We start from the raw sequence: 26,563 nt of genomic DNA, 5'->3' as shown, positions 1-26,563 counted from the left end.
CCAAAACATAAACTAAACAAGAAGACAAGGCAAGGGCACGAACTGACGGACATGAATAAACATAGGACATTAAACAAGGACTCCGTAACACAGACTCAGACAGACCGGGTATAAATACACAGAAGGATAATGAGGGAACAGGAGACAGGTGGGATACAATCAATTACTAACAAGGAGGAAGGTGACCAAATAAGGGAACAGGAAGTGATAAGGTGACAGACACCGTGAGAAAGGGGGACATCTAGTGGAAACCCAGGGACACAACCAAGACACTGTGACAGTACCCCCCCTCTACGGAGCGGCTCCCAGACGCTCCACGACAGACACAAAACAGAGACCAGGAGGGAGGCGGACAGGTGGAGGCTCAGGGGGAGGGACGGAGGGCCAGAAAAAAAATCATGGGGAACAGATACCAGAAGTGTAGACACAAAACAGAGAGACCAGGAGGAAGGAGGACCGGAGGAGGTTCAGGGGGAGGGACGGAGGGCCAGGCTCACAGAGAGGAACAGGGACAGGAGTGAACACAAAAACAAAAAACAACATGAAGCCCCTCCAGGGCGGGGCAGAAGACCACCACGTCCGTGTGGTGGAGACTGGAGTCCCCCAGGGCGGAGCAGAGGACCACCACAACCGTGTGGTCAGGGCAGAAGCCTCCCAGGGCGGAGCAGAAGACCACCACAACCGTGTGGTCAGGACGGAAGCCCCCCAGGGCGGAGCAGAAGACAACCACAACCGTGTGGTCAGGACGGAAGCCCCCCAGGGCGGAGCAGAAGACCACCACGTCCTTGTGGACGAAGCCAGAGTCCTCCAGGGCGGAGCGGAAGACCCCCACAACCGTGTGGTCAGGGCGGAAGGCCCCCAGGGCGGAGCAGAAGACCACCACAGCCATGTGGTCAGGACCAGAGCCCCCCAAGGCGGAGCAGACCTCCGTGCGGCTGGATCAACGGGACAACGAATCTCCGGTAATCCCCTGGTGTCCTTACTGGACTCCAGAAGATTGGTGCTGGCCTGACACTGCTCATGAAGATCACTGGTGACTTGTATTTGCTCATGAAGATCAATGGTGACTTGCCTTTGTTCAAGAAGATCAGAGGTGACTTGCCTTTGTTCATGAAGATCAGAGGTGACTTGACTCAGTCCTTGAAGATCAGAGGTGACTTGACTCAGTCCTTGAAGATCACCGGTGACTTGACTCAGTCCTTGAAGATCACCGGTGACTTGACTCAGTCCTTGAAGATCACCGGTGACTTGACTCAGTCCTTGAAGATCACCGGTGACTTGACTCAGTCCTTGAAGATCACCGGTGACTTGACTTGACTCTGAAAGGTCAACGGTGACCAGCCTAGTCTCTGGAGGATCCGCGGTGACTAGCCCTGACTCAGGAGGATCAGCGGTGACTAGCCCTGACTCAGGAGGATCAGCGGTGACTAGCCCTGACTCAGGAGGATCAGCGGTGACTAGCCCTGACTCTGGAGGATCAGCGGTGACTAGCCCTGACTCTGGAGGATCAGCGGTGACTAGCCCTGACTCTGGAGGATCAGCGGTGACTAGCCCTGACTCTGGAGGATCAGCGGTGACTAGCCCTGACTCTGGAGGATCAGCGGTGACTAGCCCTGACTCTGGAGGATCAGCGGTGACTAGCCCTGACTCTGGAGGATCAGCGGTGACTAGCCCTGACTCTGGAGGATCAGCGGTGACTAGCCCTGACTCTGGAGGATCAGCGGTGACTAGCCCTGACTCTGGAGGATCAGCGGTGACTGGCACCTGACTCGGCTCGGGAGAGTTCACTGGCACCTGACTCGACTCTGGAGAGTTCACTGGCACCTGACTCGACTCTGGAGAGTTCACTGGCACCTGACTCGACTCTGGAGAGTTCACTGGCACCTGACTCGACTCTGGAGAGTTCACTGGCACCTGACTCGACTCTGGTGAGTTCACTGGCACCTGACTCGACTCTGGAGAGTTCACTGGCACCTGACTCGACTCTGGAGAGTTCACTGGCACCTGACTCGACTCTGGAGAGTTCACTGGCACCTGACTCGACTCTGGAGAGTTCACTGGCACCTGACTCGACTCTGGAGAGTTCACTGGCACCTGACTCGACTCTGGAGAGTTCACTGGCACCTGACTCGACTCTGGAGAGTTCACTGGCACCTGACTCGACTCTGGAGAGTTCACTGGCACCTGACTCGACTCTGGAGAGTTCACTGGCACCTGACTCGACTCTGGAGAGTTCACTGGCACCTGACTCGCCTCTGGTGAGTTCACTGGCACCTGACTCGACTCTGGAGAGTTCACTGGCACCTGACTCGACTCTGGAGAGTTCACTGGCACCTGACTCGACTCTGGAGAGTTCACTGGCACCTGACTCGACTCTGGAGAGTTCACTGGCACCTGACTCGACTCTGGAGAGTTCACTGGCACCTGACTCGACTCTGGAGAGTTCACTGGCACCTGACTCGCCTCTGGTGAGTTCACTGGCACCTGACTCGACTCTGGTGAGTTCACTGGCACCTGACTCGCCTCTGGTGAGTTCACTGGCACCTGACTCGCCTCTGGTGAGTTCACTGGCACCTGACTCGACTCTGGTGAGTTCACTGGCACCTGACTCGACTCTGGTGAGTTCACTGGCACCTGACTCGACTCTGGAGAGTTCACTGGCACCTGACTCGACTCTGGAGAGTTCACTGGCACCTGACTCGACTCTGGAGAGTTCACTGGCACCTGACTCGACTCTGGTGAGTTCACTGGCACCTGACTCGACTCTGGTGAGTTCACTGGCACCTGACTCGACTCTGGTGAGTTCACTGGCACCTGACTCGACTCCGGAGAGTTCACTGGCACCTGACTCGACTCCGGAGAGTTCACTGGCACCTGACTTGACTCCGGAGGTTCAACTGGAACCTGACTTGACTCCGGAGGGTAAACTGAGACTCTCATCCTGTGCAGCGGCGCTCGGCAAGCAGCCATCTTGGGCCATGACTCTGGACAGGCGGCCCTCTTGTACTGTGGTGCTGGGCTGGCGGCCATCTTGTACTGTGGCGCTGGACCGGTGGCCAATTTGGGCATTGGCGCTGGGCTAGCGGCCATCTTGTGCTGTGGCGCTGGACTGACGGCCATCTTGTGCTGTGGCGCTGGACTGACGGCCATCTTGGGCTGTGGCGCTGAACCGGTGGCCAATTTGGGCATTGGCGCTGGGCTGGCGGCCATCTTGTACTGTGGCGCTGGACCGGTGGCCAATCTGGGCATTGGCGCTGGGTTAGCGGCAATCTTGTGCTGTGGCGCTGGACTGACGGCCATCTTGTGCTGTGGCGCTAGGCTGACGGCCATCTTGGGCTGTGGCGCTGAACCGGTGGCCAATTTGGGCATTGGTGCTGGGCTGGCGGCCATCTTGGGCTGTGGCGCTGGAATGGTGGCCAATTTGGGCATTGGCGCTGGGTTAGCGGCCATCTTGTGCTGTGGCGCTTGGCTGGTAGCCATCCTGGGCAGTGGTGCTGGACTGGCGGCCATCTTAAGTTGTGGCGCTTGGCTGGTTGCCATCCTGGGCAGTGGTGCTGGGCTGACGACCACCCCGCCGGAAGAGACAGAAGTGGCTGGGGCATCCCACCGAAGCCGATGCTGCAGGTAGCGCACAAATTCCCAGAATTCCAGTGTCTCTAACTGCGCCATCTTCTCCTGAGACACTGGATCATCCAGCCCGCCATTGAAATAGTCCTTGAGGGCCGCATCGTTGTAGCCCATGCCCTCGGCCAGGGACCAGAACACCTGAGCCAGGGCACCCACTTCATTGCCCTCTTGGCGGAGGGCGATCAACCGAAGGTACTTGGTTCGCCGCTCCGCCATCTTGGCTGGGGAACGGAAAAATGACATACCGCTGGTTCCTACTTGGACGGAGTCCTTCTGTCACGGCAGGGTTCCAATGAGGCACGGAGATAGAACCAATTGCGAGTAAGTCTTTTATTAAGGGGTAATCCAAACAGCATAAACAGTCCAGGCAGGGGTCAATAGGAAACATCCATCCAAAACATAAACTAAACAAGAAGACAAGGCAAGGGCACGAACTGACGGACATGAATAAACATAGGACATTAAACAAGGACTCCGTAACACAGACTCAGACAGACCGGGTATAAATACACAGAAGGATAATGAGGGAACAGGAGACAGGTGGGGAACAATCAATTACTAACAAGGAGGAAGGTGACCAAATAAGGGAACAGGAAGTGATAAGGTGACAGACACCGTGAGAAAGGGGGACATCTAGTGGAAACCCAGGGACACAACCAAGACACTGTGACAGTATGACCATATTAGCCCGATTCTGTCAAAACTACACTGGCTCCCTATCAAACATTGTATTGATTTTTAAATCCTGTTAATTTCTTATAAAGCCCTGAATGTTTTAACATCTCAGTACTTGAGCGAGCTCTTATCAGTCTTTGGGACAGTCACAAGCCTCCCGGTTTTCTTCCAAAATATCTTAATTTGTGTTCCGAAGACTAACAAACTTTTTAGGTTGCATTAATTAGGTAAACAGGAACTTGGAACACTTCCAATAACACACTATGTACTTGTTACATCATAAGAAGAATGGCATCTACTACACTAATATCAGTCTGTTACTTTCTTATTCCAAGGTCACCGTATCAAGCCACCAGATCAAGTCCGTATCCAGCCCCGATGGTGAATTAGCACCTAGAGACGACCTCTACAGCCCTGAATTTCCTGAGCTCCAGAATCAGATCCCCAGTGAAGACCTTATCTCCTAGACGGCCATTGAGACAAGACCACGTAACCAGATGAGTCCTCTGCACAATCTAACTTGCTGCAGCATGGATCAACCTGATGGTTCGTCTGGCCAGAGGAGAACAAGCCTGGTTTCTCCCAAGGTTTTTTCCTCCATTCTGTCACCGATTGAGTTTTGGTTCCTCGCTGCTGTCGTCTCTGGCTTGTTTAGTTGGGGAGACTTAATTTCCAACGATTTCTATACTATTAGAACTGAACTGGATGATGTCATCACTGAATTCAACGCTGAACTGCTTTTAACTGAAAACTGAGTGTTTACTATTGTCCTTTAGCACTGACACCATATTTTCCTGTTTTGATACTGTAAAGCTGCAATATAAATAAAGGTGATTGACTTGACTTACAGTGAGGACCAGAAATAAATAAACATCACAATACACAGTTTCAAGTGAAATCACCACAATATTTAAATATTATTCTGTTCCCAAGTTTGGGGTCAGTATAATAAAAAAAGAAAAATTAATTATCACTTTTTTTTGTTTTTTAGCGAGGATGCATTAAATTGGTCAAAAGTGACAGTAAAGATATTTATAATGTTACAAAAGATTTATACTTCACATAAATGCAGCTATTTTGAAAAAATCCGGAAAATTGTTATCACAGTTTAAAAAATTTTTTGAGCAGCAAATCAGCATATTAAAATGATTTCTTAAAATGATTATTAGAACTATGTGACAGTGACACTAAAGACTGAGTTAATAATGCTGAAATTCAGCTTTGCATCCCAGAAATAAATTACATTTTAAAATATATTCAATTAGAAAACAGTTATTTTGTATGGTAAAAATATTTCACTATATTTCTGCTCTTTATCAAAAATAAAAGCTTTACATTCTGCTTTCAAATGCTGGTACTATTTACTTCCATTTCGCCTCATACACAGCTTGTGCTTCACTCTCACCTTCATAGAAGTGAAGTTTCGTTGACTGTCAAACTGGAACTCCATCTCTACATATCCAGGGCCCAAGCTGTTGTTCCTCCAGCCCACATAGTCATATCCGGGCCACAACCGGTCCTGTCTTCTCTGTACAAAGTCATCCTGACCAATCACACCATCTGTCAGCTGACCCAGACCCGCAGACAGCTTCCTGTGAGAGCAGAGAGAGACAGGAAGCACTTAGGCCTAATCCCAATTCTATTTTATACCCCTTCCCCTTCCCCTAAAAAAATATTCCCCTAAGGATTGGGACACCACTACTATGCCGTCACAAGTCATCATTCGTCGTCTAGCTCTTACAATAAACACATATACTGGTGTGTTGGTGTGCATTAGAGCCTTTAATTATCGATCTGTATTAATCAGCTGCTATACTGACACAAACACATATCGGAAATTGCGCAGCTCACACATCCAGTAGAAAATAAACTTGTCAACGCTGCCCCACGACTTTTATTAAATACAGTTTAAATACTGAATCGCTACATTATATTTTCCAGAGACGAGAAGATACAATCGCTGTTTTTAAGTAAACTCACTCTAAAAAGAAAAACGCACATACTACGCGAATACACGCAACTTCCATTTCTCTTTCTCTCTCTTATATTATATATAATATAAATAGGAATACAAATGTAGGGATTGTATGTACATTATGAACAGAGCAATGTAGTATTATATACACATTATGAACAGCAGCAATGTGAGAACAGTGATAATAAGTACAGATGGATAAGTGTGCAAAAGTATAATCAGCAAAGGACAGAATTGTAGCTACACATATTCTTTGGAATATTCCACATTAGATTAGACCTTCACCTGCGCTCTAGGACCCCATCGTACGTGGAGTCGTTGAGAGGTGTAATGGGATAGCCAGGAGCCATCATGGTCTGGCCCTCAGGACAGCTGTATGCCGTCAGGCCATCTGCACAGCAGGAGAAAGAGAAAACAGAGAGGTCCCAAACGTTAATATTGCGTTAGCTCTAGAATGTAATTACACATTTCTCTTGGCTCACGTTTAAGGCACTAGAGTAATTGAGGTCAAATTAAACTAAGCAGAAAATCAGACACTAGGGGGCAAATACACAAGCCACAGCTGCTCGGGTGTGAGATCCCAAAACAATCTGTTTCAGTCTGTAGCTCATATGCAAGTGTGAAACTGAGGTTCTGTGTTAACACCTGATATTAAGATGTGTTTTGGTCAATTGGATCATAAGTAGATAAGTAGCTTTTGTTTCTGCTCTGACAGCCACAAAACAACACCGAAAACTGTGGGTTTGTCTTAGAACCAGGACTTTTTTTATATATAAAACTGCACGACATGAATTATGTAATTCTCATGACTTACCCTGCCAGGCGCATCCGAACAGCTCTACTCTCATGCACACAGTGTGTACGGCATCGGTAACGGGAATCAAACGTAAGAACCGAGTGATGATGGGAGGATGGAGGTCTCTCACCACAGAGTCGTAGGTGTTTAAATTGGCCATTAAAATCTGCAGAAGACATTAGTTAAACAATAAGGTAAGAGACTGTGCTATGTTATGAGCATAACAGTAATAAGAGTGTGCAGTGGTAATTGCATAATAAAGCAGTGTTCCCCGGGAACACATGATAGGTAAAAATTTATAGCCTGAATGCACTGTAAGTCGCTTTGGATAAAAGCGTCTGCTAAATGCATGAATTTAATTTAATTTCAATTTAAACACTTTTATTAGAATGTTATGAAACCAATTCATTTTCTGGAATCCTTCCACTAGAAGATATAGTCCTTGACATGTAAACCAAAGCTTATAGATGATGTCATAGGTACTGACTTATTAACATCCAGGACTGGTTTGGTTTCATAACACAACATACTGCACTATTCAATAACTAAAATAGAATTGCTATGATTACTGGTTAATGCACTAATACATACTACCATTTAAACATTTGGGTCAGAAAGAAACATTTCTATTCTGCAAGGATGCATAAAATTGATCAAAAGTTAAATAATGTTACAAAAGATTTCTATTTCAAATAAATGCTGAACATTCTATTCATGAAAGAATCCTGAAAAAATGCATCATGTTTAAAAAAATAATAATAAGCTGCACAATCTTTTTCAACATTGCTATAAAAACACAAATGAGCAGCAAATCAGCATTTGAATGATTTCTGAAGGATCATGTGACACTGTAGACTGGAGTAATGATGCTGATTTTATCATTTAAATTGTAATAATATTTCAGCAATATTACTTTTTTTTTACTATATTTTTGCTCAAATAAATGCAGTCTTGATGAGCATAGGTGACTTCTTTCAAAAATAATAAACAAATATCACCCCAAATCTTTGAACAGCTTTATATAACATGATTGCTTACTGGTATAACTTATGAATTTTGATCATTTTAGTTTAGCATTAAAACTTTAGTTTATTCAGGTAATTTATTTAAAAATGGAACATTATTAAATACACTCTGGTTTTTCCTACCTCACTGCCAAAGCGGTTTCTCCAGGAGATCCAGCGGTGTCCATCGCGACTGTACTCCAGACGGTATTTCCGTGCAAACTCGTTGCCGGAGTTGCGTGCGTAGCGACCCTGCGTAGCAACCACAGTGAGGAAGATGAGCTGACGAAGGTCAAGCTGAAGATACTGAACATCTGAGGGTTGCAGTTGACCAGCAGGACACCAGGCGCCGTCCCCCTCCTCATGGTTTAACCTGATGCAACAACAGACAGATGCAAATTACGCTGTAGAAGATGCATAGAGCTTTACTTAAAGGAGTCAGACCATGACAAATCAAATTTTAGCAAGATTTTTGAGGTAAACAAGCTTGATGCACTGCGAAAAAACTCCATAGCTTTATCTACTACACGTATACACTTAAAGTTAATGCTTTATGGCTCTGATTCTGCAGAGATGCAGATTGTATGCAATATAGGCTCTCTCAGGTACAATACTAATCTCTGAGTATTAAAACTATTAGTTATGACTATGCTGACTTGAAGCTTTGGGAACAGTTTTGAATATAATATGATTATAGTTGTGTTTGTGTTTATTTTGGCTTATATTCCAGGTGGAGCATGTGGGCTTGTGAGAAATGGGCTGGGAAATCATAATAGTTAGCAAGAAATGTGCATCGCATGGGTGGGAGGATGAGAAAAGGAGAGAGCTGGAAAGGGTTGTCATATAGATTCAGACTATTAATATGTTTGATATACTAATCAGATTGGGTCAAGTGTTATAGACCTGAAACCTCACTCACTCACTTTGCCTTCATTGAAAATCCATCACTTAAATAAAGCAGTCTCCGCTCTGAAACACAGTCTGGTATGAGAACAAATATTAGCTACTGAGCTCAAATTAATGATTGTTTGTTTTTAAACGTGTCATAATGTTATAGAAATGAATATTTATATTTAGCAAGGACACATTAAATAAATCAAAAGTGATAGTAGAAACATTTACTGTATAATGTTACCAAAAATGTCTATTTCAAATAAATGCTGTTCTTTTAAATTTTCTATTCAAGAATCATAGAAAAAAGTATATAAGTCACAACTGTTTTTAAAGAATGATGATATTAAGATTAATAACAAATGTTTCTTGAGCAGTGTGATACATTTCAGTTTGTGTGGGTGAGAAGGAAGGAGATCGGGGTCGCCTTTAACATTAGCTGAAATAAAATAAAATACAATTTTATTTTTATTTTTATTTTATTTTAACATTTCTCATTTTTATTTAGTTTTACTTAAAGTACTGAAATTACTAAAACTAAATATAAACTAAAATTACTAAATTCATAAAAACTATAAATACATGAAATAAAAAATCACAAAAACACAACAAAAATCTAGCGTAGCGTTAGTTCTGGCAGGTAACGTTAGTCAAGCTCGCATCAGCTAACTCTCAGCTGATCCCCATCTACCTATGGGAATACGACACCTGTCTAAGCATTCATATATAAGGTCTTCAGTATTATCAGCAGTTTTTGCATTGCTCAACAGCTAATTACCCTCCTCCATCCCCAACTCTGCATTTGTCAGTCAGGATTCAGCCTTCTGATTCTTCTTCGAATCAAACTAATTCTAACAGTTATTTTAAATTACTTGTGATTTTTTTTTTATAGTTTATAGAAGTTTTGTTTTTCTTTGTTTCTCATTAATGCTTCTCATTTTTGTTTAGTTTAATTTAAAGTACTAACACACCTAAAACCAAACTACTAAAACTTTAACTCAAATTAAAGTGTAAGCTGAAAATATAATAACATTTTAATTCAAAATATTAACAAAAACTACAATAGCATACCAAAACAGAGAATAAGCTAAAATATTTTATAATATTACTTTTTTACTTAGTTTTTGATTAAAGAAATGCATCCATGGTGAGAATAAGAAAGATACTTTTAAAAAGAATTTAAAAACTGATACTAAACTTTTGAATGCTATGTTTTTAATTTTGCTTTTTTTAACTTGATTTCCTGTGCTGTAAACCAATTTAAATTATTTTATTTAAGCTAGTTGTCAAAGGCAACATTTCTTTTTTATTTTTAACTTTTAGTACTAAAACAACTAAAACTAAAACAAAGTTACTAATAAACATATAGACATAAAAAAATACAAAAACACAAACTATTAAACCTTCAGCTAAAATTAAAGCTGGAGCAGAAAACATTTAATCATATTCAAGATATCAATAAAAACTGTAACAACATATCATATGATACTAAAATAACACTGATGTTACCTTGCATACTGAGGGCCTGTGGTTTCATACCACTGGCTGGAGGCAGTGATGTCATCGTTTTTGATCCTCCCGTCCTCCATACCAAGAGGATAACGACAGTGAACTGAGGAGTCGAGGGAGGACACGGTGAGAAAGTGAATGTTTTTGCCACTGTCTCCATGTAAGCATATGTTTGTGTCCGTCTGCATGTAACATTACCTGGGTCTATCTGGCCATTGACGTTTATTAGTGAGATGACCAGCAGTAGATAAAGCAGCATAGTGAGACCTCAGAGTCTGCCGACAGACCAGACTACAGACTACATCTCTGAGGAACAGAAAGAAACATATCAGTACTGTAGCATCTACTCATTTCCAGCCAAAATAAACATTTAACAATCAGAAATGGAATCAAAACAGAACAATATCAGAGCCATAGAGTACCTACTGTAGACCAAGACTAGACACATTTTAAAGAAATTAATGTTGAGAAGAAAATGTTGAAGTAATTTCCACATTAATGTGAAAACACTAGGGAAGGGATGTAACAATTCACTCAACCTTGTGTCCTTGGACAAAAAGCTGCACATTTCTTTGTGAAATTGAAATATAACACTATAATAATATACTAATATAGCACTATTGCTCTTTTGTTGATTTTGATTGCTTCTATGATGTGCTCATTTTAAGTCTCTTTGGATAAAAGTGTGTGCTAAATAACATTTAAATTTTGCATTTATTCATTTAGCTGACGCTTTAAATATAATGTAATTTTTAAACAAGCCCTAAATCATATAAATAAGTAACACAAATAAAATAAATCTCTTCATATAAACAAAATAAGGTTTTGTCTGTGCTCTTTCCATTTAAAATGAGAGGCAACCACTGCATTTTAATCATGATCCAAACAAAGATGCCGCATACATACAACATGGGCAGTTTTTAATCTAAATTAGAGCAAAAACAGAATGATTTGACTTTAGATTTGTGAAACTAGAAATAAAAAATATCAGCATTAAACACAAACAGCGGAAGAGCTGAATGAGACGCCAGCAGGTGGCACTTAAAGCGTTTCCTTGGTTACCGCTGTAAACAAAGCAGCCCTGAACTTATGAACTTTAATATGCATTATACAGAGGCAAGATGAAAAGAAAATATACCATATAAACTTTTCTACAGACAAAACTACCCTGTATTGAATCGCGATTGTTTAGCATCTCAACTGATTTAAATCGTCACATATTTGAATCAATTTTCAACCAGCTTGTAGTTAATTATTACATCCCCAGAAAACACCCAATCAAGTCCTCTTTTTATATTGTCAGTAAAAAATTAAACACATACTGTAAACTTAAAAAAAATGTATAATAATAATAATAAAATATAAAATTCAAGACTTCAAGACAAGTGACCTATTAGACAAGTGGTTTTCAAACCTGTCCTGGAGGCACCCCTGCCCTGCACATTTTGCATGTCTCCCTCATCTAACACACCTGTTAATCATCAGCTCATTAGTATAGACTGCAAGAAATTATTTGGATGTGTATAATAAGGGAGACATACAAAATGTGCAGGGCAGGGGTGCCTCCAGGACAGGTTTGAAAACCACTGTATTAGACGGTTATTCAAAAGTTTTTCTTCATTTCTTTTTTTTAAGAAATGAATACTTTTATTCAGTATATATGGATAAAATGGCAAAAAAATTAATGTTTTCAACATTAATAATAATAATAATAACAAATGTGTCTTAAGCAGCAAATCAGCATATTAGAAGGATCTCTGAAGGATCACGTGACACTGAAGACTGGAGGAATGATGCTGAATAAATTACATTTTAAAATATATTAAAATGGAAGATGGTTATTTTAAATAGTAATAATATTTCACATAATATTACTGATTTTACTGTATTTTTAATCAAATCAATGCATTCAAATGAAACCGCATCCGTGCTGTCTGGCCCGGATCGGCAAGGAATGGAGCGGTTAAGCAAAGAGAACCGTTCGGCCCGATAGTGGAAAAGTGGCTTATGAATCACCCATGAGTGAACGTCATGAACTTCATGATTCAGTTTTCATGATTCATGGGAGAGATGACAAAAATGCAGAAGACCTCAGCTGTGTGGGAGCACTTTAGATTTAAAGGACAAGATTGCGCGATTTTAAACTGTCCTACCATAACAGCATATCAAGTTTGTAAAATCACCTGAGTTCTGTAAGTTGTACGCCTAGTTTTTTATTGGTGTAAAAAAACAAGCTGCTTTTATTCGACATGTTAATCAGTAATTTTACATGATAAAAACGTGCACTTAATTTGCTTGGAAAATACTTGCGAATATGGCAGCCATAAAAAAAACGTACAGTAGCCCGGACTAATAATAATTTGTCTATATTAAAAGTATTGCTCTGAGAAAAATATGTTAAGCCCCTCCCTCCGAAGCTTCATTCTGTGTTGATTACTATCGAAGCTTCGAAGCTCAAAAAATGGTATTCGGACCAGCCCTACTTGGTGAGAATAAGACAGAAACATAAACATACACAAATCTCACCAACCCCAAACATTCGTTTTTTTTTGGCATTTTTGTGCATTTTAAGTATGCTTATGTTTTAACTGCTTCATAATTTGCTCTTAATGTCAGCTGTTGAAGAAAACATCCTTAAACTCTGTCAGAGAACCGAGTGTAAATGCAAGACAAATCGGCACCCTGATGCTTTCAAGCACGACCCAGCTGCAAAAATCCTCTGGGTTTTCTGTCCTGTGGGAACTCACAGGTCACATTAGTATCACTGCTATGCTAACTATGCAAACAATGCCAGAGCAGATGTGGCTGGGAATCACTGAGAATTCTGCCTCATTCAGGGATTCTCATTAGTGACAAATAAAAGGGGCTCTTTCTTTAAACACACAATATCATTGAGCATATCTTTTTTTTTTTAAACCACCAGACTGTCTCTCTCACACAAACAAACTATAAAATAGCCATTTTTAATTTTCCACATCTCCTGCTCCAAATATCACTATTATTGCTCATAATTAGGCACAAACCTCTAACCCTTTTATTAGCTGTATTAAATGAAAATAGAATCATATTATTTTGTATTATTTATTGATATATTTTTCTTAAATACTTTTGTTAAACAATATTGTTAAACAATAGTTTATCATTTTTAATTAGCAGTAGCAGTAACTGGTATTAATACATACGTACATAAAACATATACATATTATAATATATACATATATAACATTATATATATATATATATATATATATATATATATATATATATATATATATATATATATATATATATATATATATATATATATATATGTTTGAGAGTGTGCTGAGTGCAGCGCAATTACTGTGGAGGGTCTCTCTAGTTTCCCAAACCTCAGGAATGAGTCTGATTTCATGAGTGCATCACACCCCAGCCATTACCCCAGAGACAATTGCACACAAACCATTAGCAGCCATTATTATAACTAGGGCTGGGAGATATGGCAAAAAATTTTATCACAATATAATGTTTCATATCATTCGATATTGATAATTATTGCATTTTTTACAACCTCTTTTAAACAGAGCAGTAGAAAAGAAATATTAAAATTTAACCACTCTATTTTTAAATTACAAAATGTATTGAGTCAAACAACAACTAATTCTAGTTTTAACAGTCAACACAAACAATTAAATAATGACTGTCTATTAAAATAAATCCATAACGTCTAAACTAATATTTCTAAATCTATGATTTCGTCAATTGCATTAACAATTATGAACAAAACAGCATCATGTATTTATACACCACTTAATACTAGGGCTGTCAAAATGGCTGAAAAACTAAATTTTTTACTTATATACTGTCAAATGCATAATTTCAGTTAGGGTGAAGAAAAGCCTTTGCTTCTCTCCTGATGCCAAAAGAGGGCGCATCGATCAAAATATTACTAATGCACGTTTAATAAAAGCATTAGAATACATGACTGTTAAGTGAATAATATTTAAAATAATGTTTATAAACCAATTATAATTAAGTTGCTTAAACAACTATAAACAAAACAACATCATGTATGCATGCATAGTTTAATACAGAGCGCGGAAAGCCAATCACACAGTACATTTTTCATTTAAAAACATGAGAGGCAGTGGGATGGGGAAAAATCCCCCCATAAATTCTCGAAATGTTTTTAAAAAGTTGAACATACATTTTCACATGGCTTTCTAAACATCCAGCTCTCTTGTGCGAGACGCGAGTGCAATGGTGTCCCTCTAGAAAATGTGTGAAATATGCGTTCTGTGTGAACGGCTTGGTTTCAGTTTTGATGTAAACAACGTCTTCTCCACATTGCTGTTCTCTTTTTCTGCAATATTTTGAAAGAATCTTGAAATTCAATATTTGATCTAGTGGCTTCAACTGGATAGGCTATACTTGGGCCATCCACAGCCACGCACTGTCTGCATTATGTCATTTTCATCATCAAGATGGCTCGCGGACAGCCGCACATGCATGAGGAGAATGATGAGACAGAAGTGTCACTGCGTGTCGAGCTCGTCTCCCTTATGAAAGCTGTGCGGACGCTGCTGGGTGCAAGACGGAACGGAATATGAAGCACCCTCCTTAATACACACCTAAAATTCGAAAGCAGCGTTTTTGCATTCGAATGTGGATTTTTATTTTAAATTCAACGAATATTCGAAATTCGATTTTTTTTTTGACAGCCCTACTTAATACAAATAGCAAAAGTGGCGATCCCACGATTGCATTTAAACACATATTTAACGTAGTGGAATTAAAATAAAACCCCACAAATACTTGAGACTAGGCATGTGACGATAACCGGTTTCAAGGTATACCGCGGTTTGGAAAGGTCACAGTTTCAAAACCACTAAAATTTTTTAGTCAAACCGTTCCTGCGGGATGCACAATTTTTTTTTACGTGTCGTCAAAGATGGAAAGTGCAGGACTCCCTCAGTTTTGTGCAGCGAAGAGCATAACGAGTCACACAACTCCTCCCCTCCTCCGGTTGGTGTGACAGCAGGAAATTTTTCGGGTAACGTAGACTAACCGTCTTCCGTACACAACGATGTTCCCTACAGATGACATTTTAGCACCAATCGCTAAATAAATAATTCCAGGTCGAACATAAACTATATATCTGTATCATCTTCATTTCTCCCTCTTTCACCCCAAATCAAGACAGCTACACACACATGCTGCTTGTTTCAGTGTTGAAATAAATACTATTTGGCTTGCTATCGAGGCAGATAACAGGCTAATTAACTAGCTAACATCAACTAGTTTCCTTCACTGTGGTTATATTCTACTTACACATCTAATTACTATGTAAATACACAGGTATTAGGGACACTTAATATAAAGTGGGACCGATTAGGTCAATGTAGTCTTGCTGAGCATAAGAGAATGTTTTCAAAAACAAGTCTTATACACTTCCAAACATTTGAATGATAGCATATTATCAGAAAAAAGTGTGTTTTTGATCATTACATATAAACACGATCATGAATTGTGTGGTTTGTGTGTTTTTCATACATTGTGTTCTCAGTGTGTTGATGAGAATACCCCATGAGCCATTATGTAATTTGCAAGAACACCCCACTTGTTACAGTGAACAAAAACACATGCACGCACACGATCAAACTAACAGTTCTGGAGTGCAAATGAAATGTTTGGAAAGAAAATTGTGTGATACTTTATGGCTATTGCGTGATGAGGGCTCCAGATATAAAGTAATATGTTTATTAAAGGAAGGAGAGAGAGTGGCGGAAGAAGTGGATGGAGGTTGCAGATGGTTTATGTAATGTTTGGCTCATGTAAAGGCCTGTCTAGTGCCGGGATTCCAGCCTTCTTGCTCATCTTTCTAAGGGGCCTCATCGTAGTACAGCAACAAAACATTAACATTGCTAACAGAGACAAACAAATGTGCAATACAGCCTATTTTCTTCAAATTCTGAATAAATTAAAGGATGTATGACCAAACTACCATGATACAGAAATACCATGCAATTTAAATAATATATTAGGGTTGTCACTATACCAAAACATTAGTACCAATACCAATATCATTGAAATAATTACAATTTTCCAAGCCAATTATAATACTCTATCAAAATTTATATAATTCTTAAACATCCATTAATTTATTGAGGTTTAACAATATTAGTAAATTAACTCTTTGCCCTTCATTAACAGAATTTTCTGGCTTTCTGTGTTTTCACTTTTATATGGTAGGAGGCACTATTACACAGGTTCTGAAAGAGTACTGAATCTCTAAATCAAAACATGGTGAAAAAGAAGCAGAAATGAGTGATGACATAAATGGGATGTTAACAGAGAGTAGGGATGGGCGTTTTCCGCAAATATCACATTTGAATATTTGAGCAGACAAAAAACGAATATTCGAATATTCGTTTATTTAAATTAAGTTTAATGAGACAGACGTTATATTTCAGCAACATTTATTGTTTCCGTCATTTTGAACAAGCTTACACACAATAAGCTTGAACATTAGGCTACACATCGTGTTTTGTAGCTGAAAACCTTTAACAATGCGTGCAAACAAACAAAAGTACAGATTAAAAGCAAAATAAAAAGTGAAAAACAAAGTGAACAAAGAAAAAACGTAAAGCAGCCTGCAGCGATTAGGCTATTGTAGAACGTAGCCTACACTTAACTTTGAAACTTTTAAACTTAGCAAATCTTTTTTGTTTTTTTCTATTGTTTTACATGTTCTTGTTAAGAAATACGGGCATGTAAACATGATCGGGGGAAAGTCGGCTTCTTAGTCTGTTAACAATAAGGCCGGCTGCGGAGAAAACGCGCTCTGACGGCACAGACGTTGGCGGGACTCACAAATAACGGTGTGCTAAGTGAATAAGTTTTGTATAGTGCTTCGTGTTTTCATTTCACCACTGAATGGGATCCTCATCTGGTGGAATACATGGCTCCAGCAAGAACTGTTCCCACTCGTCTCGGCTGGACTCTCTGTAATCATCGCTGAAAAACTGGCTCAGCCTTCTCCGACGAGTGGGCATTGCATCCGCTTTATCGTTGTTGATGATGGCGGCTGCATCCGCACCACTCACATCAAGGAAAATGTTCTGATAATGTTCAAAAAAGGTTTTTTTTCTTACTTCTCTCATGTTTTCATCGAGAAACCTGAGATGTTTGTACCGAGGGTCTAGTGCGGACGCGAGAAGAGGAGTTTTCACTGCATTCTCCAAGTTAGCAGTGTTTATTCGTTACTTGAGAGATGCCACAACAATGTTCTTGAATTCGGTCACTTTCTGTGATTCTCCACGGCATATTTGAAGTACTGTAGAAGGCCGCAGTTCCTAGGGGCCGTTCACATATTGCGTCTTTTGTGCACTCAAGTTCGTTATTTCCAATGTAGGCGGGAGGTATGTGCGCTCATAATAGAAGCGACGCGGTCGCGATGCACACGCGGTTCGACTCGCCCGTTTTTCCAGGCGCGTCCGCAAAGCATTGAGTTAAAAACATCTCAACTTTTCAGAATGCCGCAAGCGCACCGCAGGTGACAAGAACTAAACATTCAGCTTCATTCTTTCCCATAACAACGTTGAAAGCTCAGTCAAGATGAAGGAACAGCTGATAATAATTTTAGTAGCAGAGCTACTGCAAGCGATTTTTTTGTGCTGCAAATCCATTTATCCTTTGCTGAAATTTCCGCTTCATTATGGAGAGAGCCCGTCACTGTTGCTTAGCAACAGCAGACGCCTCAGGAGCGCTTCTGCCCCGAGCGCTTTGGAGAAGGAGAATATGTGAACGGCCCCTTATTCATTCATAAATTATTTTTTGCTTGCATACATCTTCAAATATGCCGTGGAGAATCACAGAAAGTGACTAAATTAGGTTTTATTGTGAACTTTTTTTTTTTTGTTTTTTTTTGCAAAATTCGAATATCATTTTTATTTATCGAATAATTAGAGCAGAACGAATATTCAAATGTTCGACTATCCGTGCACACCCCTAGCAATTACGTTTTGGTTGCACCAGCAACTTAAGCAAAGTCTGAAATGTGGAAAAGTTTGGACCATGTTTATAATGAGAATAATGAGTGAATAATGATGCACCATCAGTGAGCGTAGGAACGCGCTGAAGCCATCTACAGTGGATTCAATCATTTTCCTCCACAAAAACATGTAGACCTAGCCTAATCTCTATGAGTAAAGGTTTTTTAAATGATAACTAAATATTCATTGAGTCTTAAATGCATAATGTGGACAGAGTATTTACGCTAATGTTGGCATTATTCTTTTATTAAATATCATCTGCTAGTGCGAAACAAATCCGGCGGAGCCTTTATCTTAATTTCGTTATTTCTAAATACCCATCTTAATTTAAAATGTATCTTAATTTAATTTGTTAAAAATGTAAACGGGTTCGGGCTTTTAAAAAAGCTGTCAATCAAAATGTACTCGGGTCCTGTTGGGCCTAACTTTTAAGGCCCAATTACAGCTCTACCGTGGAGAATCACAGAAAGTGACCGAATTAGGTTCTATTGTGGACTTTTTTTTTATGGCTAGCAAAAATATGTCGAAATTCGAATATAATTTTTATTTATCTAATAATTTGAGCAGAACGAATATTCAAATGTTCGACTATCAGTGCACACCCCTAACAGAGAGATGCTGAAAATGGAGCACAGAGACATCAGCAGAAAAAAAAATAGGCCTACTGACGCAGGCAGAGCAGCTCACTGTTATATTGGAAATATTGAATTCGGGGTTTATAAGAATGTATCTCTGAGGAAAACTACTGTCTTCAGAAAAGTTTAGACGGTATTTTATTTTCATCTTGAAGCAGTGCTGCTTTTTTTTTTACAGCGGTAACAAAGTAAACGCTGTCTTGCTGCTGTTCCATATGCGCCACCTTGTTGTCAGAGAGTGAAACTGTATTTTCATCCAGCCCATCTGCTGTTTTTATTTTCTGCAGATGTTTTATGTAGCATAATTTCACAAAGCTGAAGTCAGACCATTCTATTTTTGCTTTAAATTTTGACATTATAAAATTATAATTTGCAGTAAATCAGAAACTGCTCATGCTACATGTCTATAGCATCTCTGATGGTATCATGAGTAAATTGTAGTTGTTACCCCTAATTCGAAATGCATGCAGATCGTTCTGCCTGTAGATCAAGTAAACATCTTGTTTATGTACACATATCTTCATTTTTTTTTTGTCTCTTGCTTAATTGTTTTTATAAATATAAAAAATTCTACACAGTTCAGATACACAAAGAGGAAAATATTCTGAGGGCCATGAAAGTGATCAAAAAATAGTTTTAATCTTTTTTAAATGCCAGCAGGGAAATAATTAAATACAAGTTATCGGTTACTTTTTTATTTATATAATTATGTAATTCTATATAAGTTTTTATAGTATCAACTTATATAGAATTACATAATTATATAAAATACAGTACCACATCCAAAATAATCCCACTAACAGTATATGGTCTTCTTTTTACATGGATGAAGCTTTCATTTAAGATTTAAGATACTTTTCTATGAAAAGAATATATAGATTTTTCAAAGCTGTAAAGAAAAAAAAATGATCAGAATACATTTTACAGTAAAATATCATTTCAGTCATTCTACTTCAGAAACCATTTCTTTGTAAGCATTTGTGAAATTAACAATTTCTTAAGTGTACATACAGTAAATCATGCTACACTGAAAAAGGTCATGAAATTGAAATTTCATACATAACATAACTACAAAAAAAATATGTAACATTGAGAAAAAAAATGAAATCTTGAAGTAGAAAGATGGAAATAGTATTTTCTTGTAAAAAAGCAATATATATATATATATATATATATATATATATATATATATATATATATATAATTTAGGCCTATATCTTTTAAACATTATGTTGCATAATTTTACACTGTTCCTTTTCTGAAAAAGATGCATCTACAAAGCGCTATACAAACAACCAACAGTCTGTTTCATGAAAGAAAGTCTCATCTCATAACCTACAGTACTCAAAATTCCTGACTCTTACAACTGGCACGTACATGCATGCACACAGACAAAACATGCAAAACCCTGCAAGCATGCAGGAACGTGTTTGCCCTACTGAGCTATAATTAAAGGACCAAGAGAAACATGAATCCGTTCGGTTCACTCTCATCTGCACAACATGTTTCACACACACACATACGCATGCATCACACTCACATCCTGGTGTTAAGGAACTGCAGTACAGTTCACTCAATGACCTCTGTCGAGTCTTACTGCCAAACATCTCAAATTATGCAACACATTAAACAATGTGCAGAGCAAAACCAAGAGAGAGTCGCTGACAGCTGAGCTCACCAGAGACAGAGAGAGAGACTGCACAAAACCACAGACACAAACGACATAAATGTTGTAAATAATCTCATTCAACAGCCAGTTAGTCACGTTAGATACAATGTACTTCAGATACACACATAGGAAAACAAAACAGGACAGTAAAAACTGAGAAGTCTCAATGTGTTCAAAACCAAATGCTCTGTTGCCTCAGGGACAAACTTACTGTGGCCACAACTGCAGCTGAAAAAAACTTTAAGCATTTAATCTATTCAGTTCAAGCTAGGATCTCTTTATTTTTTGAGCATGGAAAGAACCCAAAGGAAAGAAGGAAACAACAACTAGTATGGCAAGCAAATAACTGATAAATGTATCATTTGAATGCAATGTAAGTTGTTTTGGACTAAAAAAAAGTCTGTCAAATGCATAAACATAAATAAATAAAAAATACAGAAGTCTGCGATCAAAAGTCAGAAATCTCAATATGAATAAAATTGTCTGTCTAATGCATAAAAAAATACTAATTAAAAAAATTAAATCACAAAACAAAACATAGTTCTTCCGAGATTAATAGTTAATGTTATATTAATACAATATATTTTTACATGATTATATTATATTATTGTATATATTTTATTATGATTCAAATGAATTGTTTTCTATTTGATTTTGAATATAATTTATTCCTGTGATCAAAGCTGAATTTTCAGCATCATTATTCCAGTCTTCAGTGTCACATGATCCTTCAGAAATCATTCTAATATGCTGATTTGCTGCTCAAGAAACATTTCTTATTAATATCAATATTAGTGTTACCTAATATTTTTGTAGAAACTGTGGTACAATTTTTCTTTTATGAATAGAAAGTTCAAAAGAACAGCCATTATTTATAATAGAACTATTTTGTAATGTTATAAATGTCTTTACGGTCAGGTCTGATCCACTGTATGCATCCTTTCTGAATAAAAGTACTAGTTTTTATATATATAGAAAACAGAAAAGAAATGAAAAAAGACACCAGCATGTGCAAAACTAACATTTTCAAGACTAGACTAACAGCATCATTTGTTCTTATTTCTGGGAAATCTCAATTGTAAACAATGAGCTTTACTTGCACTCAATGTACAGTATTTGCTGGCCAGTAGTGTATAAGTCTTCACTCTAATTCATCATCTGCTTGGGTACTTAAATATCACTCAACCTCTACTTTACGTTCATACTGCCTCTATAACAAACACATCGAAGCCATCTCTTCATTGACCTCAAAATGGCTTCAGCAATCGTTTTGTTGCCGATGCTGTCAATTGTTATGGTCTGCAGTAACTTTCAGAGATAAACGTAGAACAGAGAGCCTGATAATCAGACACAGACAGAAACAAGAGCTGCGAGCATGAGAAAATCGATGAGAGTTTAGGCTCAAGACATTTTTCATTTGTTAGGCAACAACTGACCTCTGCTCTGGCATACAACAATTTCTTGCATCACAGGAGAAAGAAAAACAGCACACTTAATAAAAAGCACAGAGGAAATCGACGTTATAACCGGCTTTCCAAAGAGATGAAATGCCTCGGATTCTCAGGCACAAAATTACAGATCTTTCACTTTTCAAAGCAGCAACCTATCAATCCATCACCAATTCTTAATAAATAATCAATAGTCAATGAGAGTGATGAATGATTCTAATACACACCACCAGTTAAAGTTCACCCACAAACACACTGACTCCATTGTGAAAAAGGGAGAGGTAAGATGCCACAGTTTTACTCAGCTTTTACTGAGTTGGTTCTGTGCACTTCTATAACTGTCTAGTTTGGGTCAGTCAACAAATCTGATGTAAGGAGACTGCAACGGACTGTTAGGACAGCTGAAAGGATAATTGCACCTGCCCAAACCTTCAGGACATGTCCGGTGCAGTTCACATCACCACAGATCCTCTCACCCCGGACACAACCTGTCTGCTCTTCTCCCCTCAGGCAGACCTTACAGATCTTTGTGCACTAGAACATCTAAGCATTTTCTTCCATGCCATCTCCATCTTAAGCAGCTAACACAAAAAAATTACCACCTCTCTTCTTTCTTAACTAATTTCTGCCCCTCTCTCAAGCATTATGTAAATACAAAGTCTTATTCTGATTCTGAAATATAATTAGCTGAAAATGTACTCATCCTCAAGCCATCTAAGATGTAGATGAGTTTGTTTCTTCATGGGAACAGATTTGGAGACATTTAGCATTACATCACTTGCTCACCAATGGATCTGCAGTGAATGGGTGCCGTCAGAATTAGAGTCCAAACAGCTGATAAAAACGTCACAATAATCCACCCGCCTTTATGATGGATTTGTTTCTTACAAACATGCAGATTTTTTACTTCACAAGATGTTAACTGATGGAATGGAGTGGTGTGGATTATTTGTGGATTATTGTGATGTTTTTATCAGCTGTTTGGACCCATTCACACACAGAGGATTAAAACAAGATTTTTAACTCAAACCACAGCAGTCTGTCAGTCATATAATTGAAGTAAATTGGAGTCAGGGCTTTGAGAGTAAAAAAAAAAAACATACACAAACAAAACCAAATTAAACCCTGCAGCTCATGACGATGTGTAAAGACACGAAACGATCGGTCTGTGCAAGAAATTAAACAGCATTTATATGTTTTTTTTTTTTTTTTTTTTTTACCTCTGAACAATATAAATACTGTTCAGTTTCTTGCACAGACCGATCGTTTTGTGTCTTTACACATCAGTGTAAAGCCCTGACTCCCATTCACTTCAATTATATGACTGACAGACTGCAACGGTTTGAGTTAAATATCTTTGTGTTCTACTGAAGAAACAACGTCACCTACATCTTGTATGCCCTGGGGGTAAGCAGATAAACTTCAAATTTTCATTTTTGGGTGAACTATCCCTTCAAGTGCTCGGACCACTTATAGATCAATAGTGGCTCGGTCTGATTCAGTCCGATTCGCGAACGAACCGTTCAGACCGGTTAGTGAACCGACTCAGAAAAGATTCATTCACTAATCACACCAATCGTGCAAAATCCAAAATAAAACATCTAGTTTTTAGCGGTAGTCATGATAACAGCAATCAGTTCTTGTAGTTAAAAGTAAGACATGCGCACTGCGGCCTGATTTATAAAGCTCATCGTCAATGAGAAAAATAAAAACACAAAGCAGCAACTTTAACAGACATTAAAGTGGAAAAACAGCCACAAAGCACATTCTACCGATATAACCCCATAAAACACCAAAAAGCACCACGTGCATGATATTGTCAATGTATTCAAACTTTTTTCACACAATAGATTGTAAATGAAAGATAATAAACCTTCTCTGGTGTCTAACAAAAGCGTCCAAAGTTGACAAATCAAAGTTTCAAACCTCTATGAATCACCTCGAGTTCAACAACAGCACACATCTGATCTGTCTGAGTGTTTCTCAATCGCAACAAAGAGTTCAGAAGACTCAACGACTTCAGTTTGTCTCCAGAAACTTCACTCTCCTTAAAATTAAGCTCTAAAGTGACTAAATACCTGTTTTCGGGATCCTGACAATCCTTTATTCAACCGAAGACACATCCGAAAGTCACCGCGCCGTTACAGAAGATGTCGAGGCATTGTGTTCAAGAGTTTGTGTTCGCTCACCGTTACAATGCATCGGAAGACCCGACCGCTGCAGGAGAAGAAGGAAAAAAGGTCCAATGTGAGTTTACATCACATCCCTCTTCCGGCCGCTTGAAGAAGGGAGCAATGGATGTAATAACACTGATCAACTCAAGGTATTCACTTAGAATAGACATATATAACCTATGAAAATATCAAATATATTATTGCATTCATATTACTTATAAATAAATAAAATAAATATATGTTATTTAAACACATTTATAGATTAAATTTTATGATGAATAAAGTGAAAAGCTCAGGATGTCCTCTTTAAAGACAAACTAGCAGCATAAAATCGTGGTGAATTAAATGAAATATAGCCTACGTGTGTGTGTGTGTGTTACAGTAAACAAAGCTGTACTGCTGAGCCTCTGCGGGATAAATAGCCAAATGTTTTTTTTTATGCCATGCATAGATTTGCATGAACACACATTTATTATCTCGTATCCCTCCTCTGGTCAGCATGTCAAATCATAATTTTATAAGGACTCCAATGTTTAAGCTATACAACAACTGTTCAAAAAAGTAACTAGGCCACTAGTAACTTCTAGTAAAATGTTTCTAGTAAAAACGCCTGTAAAATTATATCTATATATACAGTACAGACCAAAAGTTTGGAAACATTACTATTTTTTATGTTTTTGAAAGGAGTTTCTTCTGCTCATCAAGCCTGCATTTATTTGATCAAAAATACAGAAAAAAATTAATATTGTGATATATTATTACAATTTAAAATAATTGTTTTTAAATTTATTAGACTTTAAATGATAATTTATTTCTGTGATGCAAAGCTGAATTTTTAGGATCATTATCACATGATCCTTTAGAAATTATTCTAATATGATGATTCATTATCAAAGTTGGAAACAGTTCTGCTGCTTAATATTTTTTTAGAACATGTGATACTTTTTTAGGATACTTTGATGAATAAAAAGTAAAAAAAAAAGAAAAAAAAAAAAAAAGCTATGTTTTTAAAATATAAATATTTTGTAATAACAATATACACTACTGGTCAGTAATTTGGGGTCAGTAATTTTTTTTCTTTCTTTTTAAAAAAATAAAATCAATACTTTTATTCAGCAAGGATGTGTTAAATTGATAAAAAGTGATAGTAAAGAAAATATATTATTAGAATATATATTATTATAGTTTTTTTTTATTTTGAATAAATGCGGTTCTTTTTAACCTTTTATTCATCAAATATATTAGACAGCAGAACTGTTTCCAAAACTCATAATAAATCAGAATATTAGAATGATTTCTAAATGATCATGTGATAGACTGGATGTTACATGTGACACTGAAGGCTGGAGTAATGATGCTGAAAATTCAGCTTTGCATCACAGGAATAAATTATTTTTTTTAAGTATATTCAAATAGAAATATTTCACAATATTACTGTTTTTTCTGTATTTTTGATCAAATAAAGTTGTGGGGGAAGTCGTGGCCTAATGGAGTCGGACTCCCAATCGAAGGGTTGTGAGTTCGAGTCCCGGGCCGGCAGGAATTGTGGGTGGGGGGAGTGCATGTACAGTTCTCTCTCCACCTTCAATACCATGACTTAGGTGCCCTTGAGCAAGGCATCGAACCCTCAACTCCCCGGGCGCTGCAGCATAAATGGCTGCCCACTGCTCCAGGTGTGTGTGTGTGTTTGTGTGTGTGTGTGTGTGTGTGTGTGTGTGTGTGTTCGTTCGTTCACTGCTCTGTGTGTGTGCACTTTGGATGGGTTAAATGCAGAGCACGAATTCTGAGTATGGGTCACCATACTTGGCTGAATGTCACGGCACTTAAATAAATGCAGGCTTGATGAGCAGAAGAAACTTCTTTCAAAAACATTAAAAATAGTAATGTTTCCAAACTTTTGGTCTGTACTGTATATATATATATATGTCACACACATATATGTCACACAGGTTTATATTAGTCATTTATTTTGAATACCTTAAAATCTTTTATTTGCAGGCCGTTACCGCTGTAGTTGCTCTTGTCGTCCATCAGAGGGCAGCACAGACTCACAGCTGTAATGTCTCTTGGGGGCAGCAGCTGTCTCGGCACATTCCTCAACAGATCCCCCCGAGCAAATTTGCATTT

The 26,563-nt window shown here is 38.6% G+C and overlaps 1 protein-coding gene across 1 annotated transcript in view; it reads right to left on the bottom strand.

Annotated features, from left to right (window-relative positions):
- The window catches only part of LOC132140011 (discoidin domain-containing receptor 2-like), a 41,816-nt gene extending 17,339 nt beyond the window's left edge, over positions 1–24,477 (bottom strand). Inside the window, exons 1-7 of the mRNA XM_059548764.1 lie at positions 24,341–24,477; positions 10,676–10,783; positions 10,478–10,580; positions 8,222–8,450; positions 7,092–7,239; positions 6,563–6,668; positions 5,708–5,894 (exon numbers count right to left, since the gene is read on the bottom strand). Coding sequence (XP_059404747.1) covers positions 5,708–5,894; positions 6,563–6,668; positions 7,092–7,239; positions 8,222–8,450; positions 10,478–10,580; positions 10,676–10,736 — 834 coding nt within the window. The 5' untranslated portion in view covers positions 10,737–10,783; positions 24,341–24,477. The remainder of the gene's footprint in view (positions 1–5,707; positions 5,895–6,562; positions 6,669–7,091; positions 7,240–8,221; positions 8,451–10,477; positions 10,581–10,675; positions 10,784–24,340) is intronic.
- Between the last annotated feature and the right edge of the window lie 2,086 nt (positions 24,478–26,563).

This window comes from Carassius carassius, chromosome 4 (genome assembly GCF_963082965.1).
Source record: "Carassius carassius chromosome 4, fCarCar2.1, whole genome shotgun sequence".
NCBI classification, from domain to species: Eukaryota; Metazoa; Chordata; class Actinopteri; order Cypriniformes; family Cyprinidae; genus Carassius; species Carassius carassius.
This window is presented reverse-complemented; position numbering and strand designations above follow the sequence as displayed.